The sequence below is a fragment of the Limulus polyphemus genome, unplaced genomic scaffold (assembly GCF_000517525.1).
Source record: "Limulus polyphemus unplaced genomic scaffold, Limulus_polyphemus-2.1.2 Scaffold5012, whole genome shotgun sequence".
NCBI classification, from domain to species: domain Eukaryota; kingdom Metazoa; phylum Arthropoda; class Merostomata; order Xiphosura; family Limulidae; genus Limulus; species Limulus polyphemus.
In genome coordinates, this window is record NW_013670622.1 from 25,241 (window position 1) to 36,744 (window position 11,504).

General features: G+C 34.1%; 1 protein-coding gene across 1 annotated transcript in view; it reads left to right on the forward strand.

Moving 5' to 3' along the window:
• The first annotated feature begins 2,452 nt into the window (after positions 1-2,452).
• Positions 2,453-11,504, forward strand: part of LOC106471992 (wee1-like protein kinase 2) — a 21,329-nt gene continuing 12,277 nt past the window's right edge. Inside the window, exons 1-2 of the mRNA XM_022400605.1 lie at positions 2,453-3,174; positions 9,917-10,001. Of these exons, the coding sequence (XP_022256313.1) occupies positions 2,453-3,174; positions 9,917-10,001 (807 nt within the window). The remainder of the gene's footprint in view (positions 3,175-9,916; positions 10,002-11,504) is intronic.

Sequence of the window (11,504 nt, forward strand, 5' to 3'; positions counted from 1 at the left end):
TGAATCAGCTTCTCACTCCTAGTAATAGTGAACGTAGATGGTCCTTCCACTTCGGAAAAGCTTTCATCACTCCTAGTAATAGTGAACGTAGACGATCCTTCCACTTCGGAAAAGCTTTCATCACTCCTAGTAATAGTGAACGTAGTTGGTACTTTCACTTCGGAAAAGCTTTCATCACTCCTAGTAATAGTGAACGTAGATGATCCTTCCACTTCGGAATAGCTTTCATCACTCCTAGTAATAGTGAACGTAGTTGGTACTTCCACTTCGGAAAAGCTTTCATCACTCCTAGTAATAGTGAACGTAGATGATCCTTCCACTTCGGAATAGCTTTCATCACTCCTAGTAATAGTGAACGTAGTTGGTCCTTCTACTTCGGAAAAGCTTTCGTCACTCCTAGTAATAGTGAACGTAGATGATCCTTCCACTTCGGAATAGCTTTCGTCACTCCTAGTAATAGTGAACGTAGTTGGTCCTTCCACTTCGGAAAAGCTTTCATCACTCCTAGTAATAGTGAACGTAGTTGGTCCTTCCACTTCGGAAAAGCTTTCAAAAAATCTTCTAAAATAAGCCCCACTCTCCATGGCTGTTCCCTCTAGTATTCCACAGTACTTTACATAAGCAATATGGACAATCCGCTGACCTTCCGATTAAATCGAAAGCAACCTACCATGACTGTACAATCATGAGATGCATTTAGTTTAACATTTTCTCACTGTCGAAATTAACAAGTTAGACAAGATCCAAATTCTTAGAAGACTGCTGACTTAAACTTAAACCTTACGCGAAGAGAAACACGTGTATCACAAAAATATTTACATTATATTTGTCTTTCATTATCTAACAGTAAAACACTTGCGTAATTCCACACAGAACTTATCAGTTGTTTTCGTGCAAAGCTACACAATAAACTATCTGCGCTCTATCCACTGGGGGAATCAAACCCAGGATTTAAACTCTTTACGTCCGTAAGTTTACAGTGACGGTACTTATGCTAGGATCAAATGCTTAATAAATACCTAAAGGGCTTACTTATATTAAGATGGATAAAGTTCCCACTTATTCTATAAGCATTTAATTTTATCTTTTAAAACACACAAGAAAGGTTACTTTACCCATTAACATACTCGTCATCTAATAGTTCTACTTCACAATTTAAAGTCCCTCGTGTATTTATCTTTAAATATACACGTATCATATGTAATTTACACAGGTGCATTTTAGAGAGCAAAATGACATTGATTTTCTTACAAAACCTAGTGCTGTATCTTGTACATAGTCTTAAAACATACAAAAGTTTAAAATGTACATTTCGAAACATATCTAATACATGTATTAGTTTTTATCTGTAAAAGATTTCATTACTATACCTAATGCATCGTAAGGAAAAGCAAATATCACATATAGTGGTATTGGAAATTAAAGAAGCCCAAAATTAAGTACTTGTAATCAACATGTTGATTCGTTTAATGTCATCTTCTACTTGTGTGTTTGCTCTGGCTCGGGAGAGTATCTCACACCAGAACTTGTTGTAAACGCTGATATTTATCAATCGTAGTTTACCGGTAGCATAAAATCACTTATAAGTAAAAACTAAGACGATACTAGTAAAATAAATAACTTTACAGTGTAACCCAGTACAGCTCATTCTAAAAGACGACACTTGCTGGCCACCAATATGAAAAAGAACTTCCAATTTTCCTGTAGGGTTGATTTTTTTAGTATTACTAAACGAACAATTGTACAAACTGTAAAACTGAAAGTTTTAATAATTGTAATATCTGTATTCTTATTTTCAACCGTACCTTTAGGTGTGCATAAAGCTCTAAAGTGCATGTACTTCCAAAATTGGATTTAATTTAAAACATATTTACTTATAAGAAACTTCTTGATGAGAATGTGTTTTTTCTTTGTTCTTTTTTGTCTGACAGCCTTAAAATGTATATATATATATATATTAAAGGTACTATGTTTAGAAATGACTCAATCAATAACCGCGTGCCCTTGGAACCTAGTGGGAGCGATAAGTTGCCATTGACGTCAAGCTATTACATTAACGTCATTGTATGCTACATTCTTCTATTGGTTGAAGTTGGCAGGATTGTAGCTCTTACTGGGCCCTGTTCATAACACTTTTACTTGCTATCTTGAATGTGATTGGTCAAAAGTAATCCCTGTGTCACTGATGGCGCTATTTTCACATGACTTTAGCTTATTGCTACGGGTTGCTCATTGCTTATCTAGCAATGAAAGCGTGTTGTCTGTGAAAATAATATATTGTTAAAACTTGAATTAATATGTTTACTTATTTGAAGTCATTGTAACAAAATATTGTGCAAAACGCAACAATTTGGAATAGGGATTCGTTGTCATGGCATCTGAACATCTAACATCGCGATTATTGTGTGATTACGTAACATTAGCTCCGAATACGCTAAATAGGGCAGAAAACATGCTTGATCAAGACACTCGCATAGTTCAAAAGCTCGACAATCAGACAATCGCTGATTCTGAAGATTCTTCGTACAGTTCTAAGTCAAACATTTTGGATGGTAGTGGGTGTTTTACTATACCTGTTAGGACTAATATTGAAGAAGACATCTCAGATTCGTCCTCTAATTTTTTGCGAGATAATAAAAAAAAAAATGAAAGTAACTTGATAATTGTTAATGCACACAATTCACCTCTGGGCTTTAGAAATAGAATTGATTCTCGAAGAACACTCAGCAGGCGGACAAAAGATATTTCAACTAATCTAAACTCAACTTCAACTCCAGGCTCCGATATCCGAACGCTTGGCAATGTAAAGCCAAGCGTAAGTTCTGGTGACACACCTCCTTACAACCGAGTTCGTGCTCTGAGATTGTTTGAATCTCCGCAGACGCCAAAAACTTTATTAGAAAGAGCGGAACGTTCCATCTCAGCCTCAGAAACTGAGAACTGTAGGGGTCTTACACACAGTCGATCATGGACAGGCTCTATGTGTAGAATATCACGCTTGGGGGTGACTTTTGACGGTACTACTAGTAAAGTTGACATTTTAGCAAATTCTGCAAAAAATAGTGTGAAATCTCGAGGCCCTGCTGCAAATATTAATCCATTTACACCAACAGGTATGATGCTAGAAGCACGAACTAAGAAAAGAAGAAAAAGAGGCTGTTACAGCATGAATAAGTAAGGATTACTTTTTCACTCAGTTTCTAACAATAACAGCAACGCGAACTTGATGAACAATCTTAAATCTATTCCAACTTAATATATTGTCTTAATGTTAGATGTTAGGAGTACTTTTTCAAGTCAGTCTTATATGGTAATATATATGTACGTAGTATTTGCTAACAGTTGTTTAACCATGAAATATACAGCTAGAGTAAATGTCATTAAAATGTGTATTGTAAAATATTAAATTGTATTTGATACTTGGGTAGACCGTATATAAGTTTTTATTTATTGTTTCGAGCTTGGTTCATATTGCAGCTTTATCTTTCCCTGACACTTAATATTAATACTGTTTACTACAGTATTAGTATATATAATAGTAATAGTAGCGCTATTCTATTCCTTAGTATTACTGTTGGCTATTAGTATTACAAGTAGCTATAATACAAGGCTCACTACTCTAGTACTTGTCATGAAATTTTAATTTATAGTTTAGTTTTTAAGAAGCTGCTTTGAACAATTTGAAGAACTTTTATTAATACTAAAAAAAAGCATGAATTACTTTCTTTGTTGATTGAGAATTTGTGAAGACTGAAAAAGGAATGTAAGTTTTTAATGTAGGGGGAGCTTCTAAGTTCTATGTAAAATTCAAGGAAATGGCATATTTATTAAAATAAACATTTGTGGAGTAAATCAAATAACATAAATGAAAACTGAATTAAAACCATTTTAGAAATTTAATACAAACACAGTATGTCTTATATCATTGGATAGAAGATATCATGTAGTAAAGAGAGTATATACCAAAATTATTCTGAAATATTACTGTAATCTGAAATAATCAAAAAGAAATATTCAAGTCTGGAAAAGTCTCTTTCAGTTTTTCCAATTCTCGTAACTGAATACTGGAAATGTTTGGATCATGGAAGTTCTTATATGAGACTAATGTAATTAAAGTATTTCGCAATAATTTAGCTTCGTTTCATAGACTACTATAATAGTATAAACACCTTTAAGCTACTTTTTCTTTACTTCGGGTTTAATTCTTCGTTTTGATATTTTTTGTTTCAACTTGTAAAATTGTGTCATACACTGAATGCTCATAACTGTTTCATACTCTGTACACTATTATAAGTACCATTACTATACTTTATTGTTTACTTTACGTATAGTTGTATTAGATAAAGCTACGTACGTTATAGTTGTATTAAATAAAGTTACGTACGTTATAGTTCTATTAAATAAAGTATCGTCTACTCGAGTTTGTTTGGCTAACCGTGTAAATTAATTTCAAATAGACCAGGATTTAGCGATTTAACATTTAATGTCTGCATGAAAGCTTAGTGTAAATGCCGTGCTTGTAAATGGTAGAATAAGGAAAATTCAAGCGAAAGACATGAAAACTGCCGGAACTGTTTTGCGAGTCGCAGTTAATACAAAAATAATAGTTATACCAATTGTAGAAAACTAAAAGAAGATAGATAATAGCATTCACAGGTTATTAGGATATACTGATTCATTAGTAATTACCTAACACAGGTGAAGAACTGGTAGATTTATAACTTAAGTTTAGTAAGGAACTAGGACTCAGATGCTTAAATCCATATGTCCAAAGTTGTGTTATTATTTAATAACTACCACCATTTGTAACCTTAACTAACAATGTCCCCCCACCCAGTGGCACAGCGGTATGTCTGCGAACTTACAACACTAGAATACGGGTTTCAATACCCGTGGTAGCCAGAGCACAGATAGTCCATTGTGCTTTGTGCTTAATTACAAACAAACAAACTAACAATGTAGGGTAACACATGAGAATATCTAACAATCCACCCTGAAGATTTTAAAATTATATTTTAATTGAAAAATTCAAACTGGGGCTAACTCAGCTACCTCTTGTGATCTGGCAGTGCATATAAATTTTTGCAATAACACATAAATAAAGCTATACTATCCACTAAATAGTCACATCTTACCTGGCTTGAATTTTTCATAGCATTGAACTACTTAGTTAATTATAATAAATAATTAAAAACAACGTTTTATATTTACACAATAAAAACTTTATTGAAGCCGTACTTATCCTTATAAGTTTTTTGGAGAACTTTCCCTGAAAAATTGCCTCTTTAGAATTAATGATCATGTTAATATAGCATAATAATTTGAAGCCTCCCTAACTTAAGAAACAAAAGAAAAGGAAAGCAAAATAAATTAATAATAAAAATAAAATAACAACTTATGTAAAGTCTTTACTCAAACCTAAATATAGTCCTTTATATAAATATCCATATACCAATCCAACAAAAGTTTAAAATAATTCAAATTTACAGTATATATCACATTATTAAGCTAGTCATTTTATAATTCTAACAAAAAAAAAGCATAATGACAAGTCTGCAACAAGACTTCCAAAGTTTAAACCTGCTAGCTCTAATATTCCAGTTTTTTCCCTCCACAACTCCAACAGACAGTAGGGAAAACTATCATACCCTCTAATAAACTTGGAACACCTGAATCAAGTACTCCTTTCCTTGATTACAGTCAAGAGAAAACATTCCAAAAAATGTCATCGTAATTTAAATAAGTTAAACCAACTATTCCCAATATGTTGATACCACTTACTGTAGTAAAGGGACCAAAACAGTGTACTAAGAGAGGCTTCATTAGAACCTTGTACAAATCTATGAGAATCTTCTTATTCTTTAAATTCCTATAAAAAAGAACTACGAACCCTATTGGATCTTCTCACCACAGCTAAACACCCAGCTCAGAACTTTAAGGTTGTTATCAACAATAAGACCTAAAACTTTCTCTCTATGTCTTTTTTTTTTTGTGTGCTCCACGATGCCACTTCCTTTTTTACACAGAGATCAAGTCCTTTCCAAGTTATTATATCCGGAGTGCATAATTTTGTTTCTCAGTATTAAAACTCACCTTCTAGACGTTAACAATATAACCAGTTCACTAAGGCTGGTAAGATTCCTTTGGATTTTTATATCGTCATAACACTTAGGAACATTACTGCTAAAGGTCAGTAAAAGTATTATTTCTTTATTGTTCATTGATTTGAGAGAACTAGCTATAGGATATGTCATTTCACATTTCTTGCAAAAATTAGTGAGACAGTGCAATTGATTTAATAAATCCTGTTAAAAGAAACTGCATCTAAACAAAACAGAAAGCACTGGTTAATCTGTAAGTTATATAGATTTTTTTACTGGTGAAAAATGAAAGATACTTTTGTGATATGTAAGAAAAGTAAAATAAAAAATTTTCAACTTTTTTTCCATCTTTTCAAAGAATCTTTATTCTGCTGGATCATATTTACTTAATTGGTATAAATGTTAAAGATGGTGGTTTCAGATCTATCAAATAGCGTGCTCTATATTATTAAACAGAACTTATCATTGCTGTGAATATTATGCAACGGCCATATATATCTGCTCCGGAAACAGCTGAGATGTTTGAGGAGCGTTACCTTGCTCAACAGTTGTGTAGAGAGCACGTGCCACGGTGCACAATTCCGATGCTGTAGTTAGTATTTGATTGTCTGAAACCATCGCTTTCCCGCACAGCTTGAGAACTTCGCGGCACGTGCAGGTGCTGGCACGAGCGAGAGAGCAGTTCCAGCTGCAGCTTTCTCGATTATTGAGAGAACAATATAGAGAGGTGCCAGCTGGAGCTTTCCGAAACGTCCGTTCAATCGACAGTCTTTGTTAGTGGATTTGATTTTGTATTAGTCCATTGAAACTAGAACTAAAACATTACATACCCCAGAACTTTGAGTGAAAATCTCATTTAATAGTGGAGTTTCTAGAGTGAGGATGGCGTCATAATCTCACTCAAGAAACTGGCAGGAGCAGTCCATTTATGAAAAATCTCTACTGTGTCGACATTGCCTAAAATACCTTCTGGAAATAGTTTGACGTGTGATTTGGACTTGAATATAATAAATTATCGGTACTCTTTACTTCGGCAGTGCTCAATAATTTTTATGCAGAGTTTCTCATAAGTTTTGTTATTTTGTTTATGTGACGTGTAATTAACAAGTGATCCCTTTCCTGTCCCCTAGTGGACAGCGTGCAGATAGCCTATTTGTGTAACTTTACGTTAAAAACAAACAAAACCTTTATTCTGATCAAGAAACTGTGGAGTCGGGTGTACCACATCTGTCTCGAAATATCCGGTCTGTTGTGTGTTTGTATATAATGAATGTTAGCCTAGACAAGAAAAAAGAGGGAGGGTTAGGGGAGGAAGTTCGACCATTTGAGAACTGTTGCTTTGTCAACGGCCTTTTTTTAAGTCGCGAAAATAGATTGGTTTAAAATGAAAATTTAATATATATATTTAGTATTGTATTTGTTTTAAGATGGCGCAGCTTATATATATATTTATCGGTACCACCAATCATATTTTTAGATAGTTTTGCGTGACTGTATATGCTTTGAGCTAAACTGAAAGCGTAAGATGTACAGTTGCGATATATTCACCACCATTTGCAGTTTAGAATTTCTTCTCTGCTACAGACTGGCGTAAGTGTTACAAAAAAAAGAAAAAAAAGGAAAACACGAACCAACATATTAAGGTACAACTTCTATAAAGTGGCAGCCAACATTCTAATAAGAGTCACTTTAAACGTGCGCAAAAGGCAGTGTTTGCAAGCAGTTTTTAAATTACTTTACCTCACTGAAATATAACACTGATAATGATAGATACTCAACAACATTATCTCTGATAAGAATATTTCATATGTTGTTATTCACATCAATTTGGAACGTAATAACAACAACCAACATTGTACTTGGGTCAAGACGTATGATAGGCACTGATCAAGGATTTTATTCTAAAGCTAAACTTTGTTGCTGGCGTGGGTGGAGAAGGTTACCTCATCGTCTTTACAGATTAGGCTTAGTGTCCAGCACATGAAAACACAATCTCCCGGAGCTAGAGTTATGTGTATTTTATTCAGGAAATTCGGTTTAAACTACAAAGAGGTAATGTTCAGTTATCAGATTAAACTTGAAATGACATTTGGTGGTGGTATGATGGTAAAATAGGGTTTGTAATACAATCATAAACGTTGTATTCGCTTTTATACAAACATCTTGAAAATTTCTCAAGAGTGAGGACGCTAACCGAACTTATTTAGACACACCTTAATTAATATAAGAACGAGAAGGCAACAAAGCAGGTGGGTCAGTGGGAAGTTTATGGACTTACAATACTAAAATCTAGGGCTCGATTCTCCGCTGTTGACAGAGCGCAGATAGCCTATTGTGTAGCTTTGCGCTTAAAACAATTGATGTCGGTTTTCCGTCCATGCAACCACATTTATATGAACTAACATCCATATGATGTGTATAATTTCAATTTCATTTTGTCGGCTAAGTTACTTTTTAAATATCCACACGTATGGCCCGGCATGGCTAGGTGGTTAAAGCGCTCGCGGGTTCGAATCACCGTCCCACCAAACATGCTCGCCCTTTCAGCCGTGGAGGAGTTATAGTGTGACGGTCAATTGCACTATTCGTTGGTAAAAGAGTAGCCCAAGAGTTGGTGATGACTAGCTGCCTTCCCTGTAGTCTTACACTGCTAAATTAGGGACGGGTAGCGCAGATGACCCTCGTGTAGCTTTGCGCGAAATTCAAAACAAACAATCCACGCGTACCTTACTGGATTGTTCATTGCTATTGCGTGGATATGACTGCTCGGTGATTTAATTGTCTATTAGATAACCACATTAGTACAGTCATAATTATCAAGATGAAAATGACACTGAACTAATTTAACCCTAATCTACCCTTCTCGTTCGAAACTATTGTTTGCATTGCCCTTATATTCTGTTTATATTCGTAGTGATAAAGAAGTGTTGAATTTGGTTACTGCACTACGAAATTACACATTGTTAGCAGTAGCCAGATTCAACATTTCTTTATCACTACGAAATTACACATTGTTAGCTCCTTCATCACTACGAAATTACACATTGTTAGCAGTAGCCAAATTCAACACTTCTTTATCACTACGAAATTACACATCATATATACAATGTTGACAGTAGCCAAATTCAACACTCCTTTATTGTTGAATTTGGCTACTGTCAACATTGTATATATGATGTGTAATTTCGTAGTGATAAAGGAGTGTTGAATTTGGCTACTGTCAACATTGTATATATGATGTGTAATTTCCTAGTGATAAAGATGTGTTTAATTTAGCTACTCGTATAAATGTTTTGTAATCACTGTGATTGTATTGATTTTAATATTGTGAAAGCCTAGAGAATAGGTGGAAGTTGTGGACTTCAGTATTCCATTTTTTGTTTTATTGGATTGTACATCTGTTCGCTCCCTTTTTGCGCATTAGTTTGTGAAGCCATTGAACTGAACCAACGTGTCCAGCGAAGTACAAGAAATGGCACGTGCCAGCTGGCAATGTGTTTTTTCTTTTCTACTTACAGACACGTGCGAGTAAAAACACCCAGAAGACTTCAGTGACAGCTGGTTGACGACGTCACGAGGAAAGTGTCAGCGTTTGGCTGCCTCCTAGTAGAACGAGCTCCTTGTTTAGTTGAAATTAAACAAGAATTGGGTCAGAAAATGTATATTATTGAGTAAATATAAATAAATGAATGCGTTTAAGTTGAGAATTGGTTTTATTAAGCTAGTAAGAATATATTAGTACGATTCTAGCAAACTGGAATTTTGTGTATATTTTTAAACTTACGGCAAGTAATTAAATAATTATTTTTTTACAGAAGCATATTTAACAAAAGCGTGGATGAACTTATTGAAGAAGACTGTGACACTGATAGTGATGATGAAGATGTTCTGCCTCCAAAGGTGCCTTTTTTCAATTTTTTTTTATTACGTCTTCGTTTATTATGTTTGAAGTTTTTGTGAAAAAAAAAGTCAGTGTTTGTACATTTACAGTTTCATAAAGATTTTTTTTTTTACATTACAATAATTCTACAAGGTAAATTACTCTCTGTCATGAAGCTGCTTTTAGAAAGATAGTCTGACAGTCTTTAGACTAATCATATATGCATACTAGAAATTAATAAAAAACTGGGGCAAGCTGAAGAAGAAAAGTCCGCCATTCGAAAGCGGTCGGGTTATAGGGTTTTTATTCATTTCTATCAAGACTTATTGAATCGACGTGATTTTCTAACATCACAAATGTATATATGCTAGATGTACTTTTGTAGTGTCCCCGAGGTGTTCTGTTTCAAGAGTAAATAAAACCAAAAATCAAAGTAACAATTTTTTTTTTTTCTTTTGAAGTTCATATGTCATACTATGTTGTAGCATAAAGAGTGCATAATTCTTCTCGTGATTCATGGCATGCGCACGTTTTACTGACGTCATGACAGTACAATTACAACGTTAAGCGTCCCTTGTGTGACGTCATTTTAGTGTCACTGACTAACAGACAACACACTACTGTATTGTAGTGCGAATGGTGAAAACACATGATCCTTTGGCCCCCTTTCGGAGAAATGAGCCTAACTTAGCTTCAGTGCTTAGTATAAATTGCTAAAATATTCGTTTAAAGAAGTTTCTCAGTAGTGTAACACATGTCAGATAACGTTTTTGTACAAAATTTATTCTACTCATATTTAACATTTCATTTGAAGATGTAAGCAACGTTTACTCAATTTCTAGTGTTAAATTCAAAAATTAAAGTTTAGATATATTTCATTGTATTATAAGTTTTAAAATACTTGTTGAAAAAATGATATAAACTTGCATAGTTATAGTTAATTGTGTGCGTCAGTTAAAATGTTTTGTTTTTTTTAAGTAAAAGAAACAAAAAAGAGACAGGACCATGGTACTTGTTCCAGGGAAGTTGAGATATAACCAGGTTGCTAGGATACACATGTGAAAAATATGATTAAGGTTTGTGGTTATTTTATGGGTTGCTTGGTAGTTTTACGTGTGGGTAATATATTGAAGATTTCTAATGATCATGTTGTGTGTTTTTCTGGTAGTTCCATCTGTGGGTAATGTACTGAGGAATTTTTCTGGCTGTGTTGTGGATTGCTTGGCAGTTTTACATGTCGAGACATATCAAGGAGTTTTACTGGTTTGTTATGGTTGCTTGGTAGTTCCACATATGGCTAATATACTGATGATTTCTTCTGGGTATATTATGGGTTGATTTCTGGTTTCTTATATTGTTAACATATTGAAAGTTTATCCTGGTTATGTTATGGTTGCTTGGTAGTTCCACATATGGCTAATGTACTGATGATTTCTTCTGGGTATATTATGGGTTGATTTGTGGTTTCTTATATTGTTAACATATTGAAAGTTTATCCTGGTTATGTTATGGTTGCTTGGTAG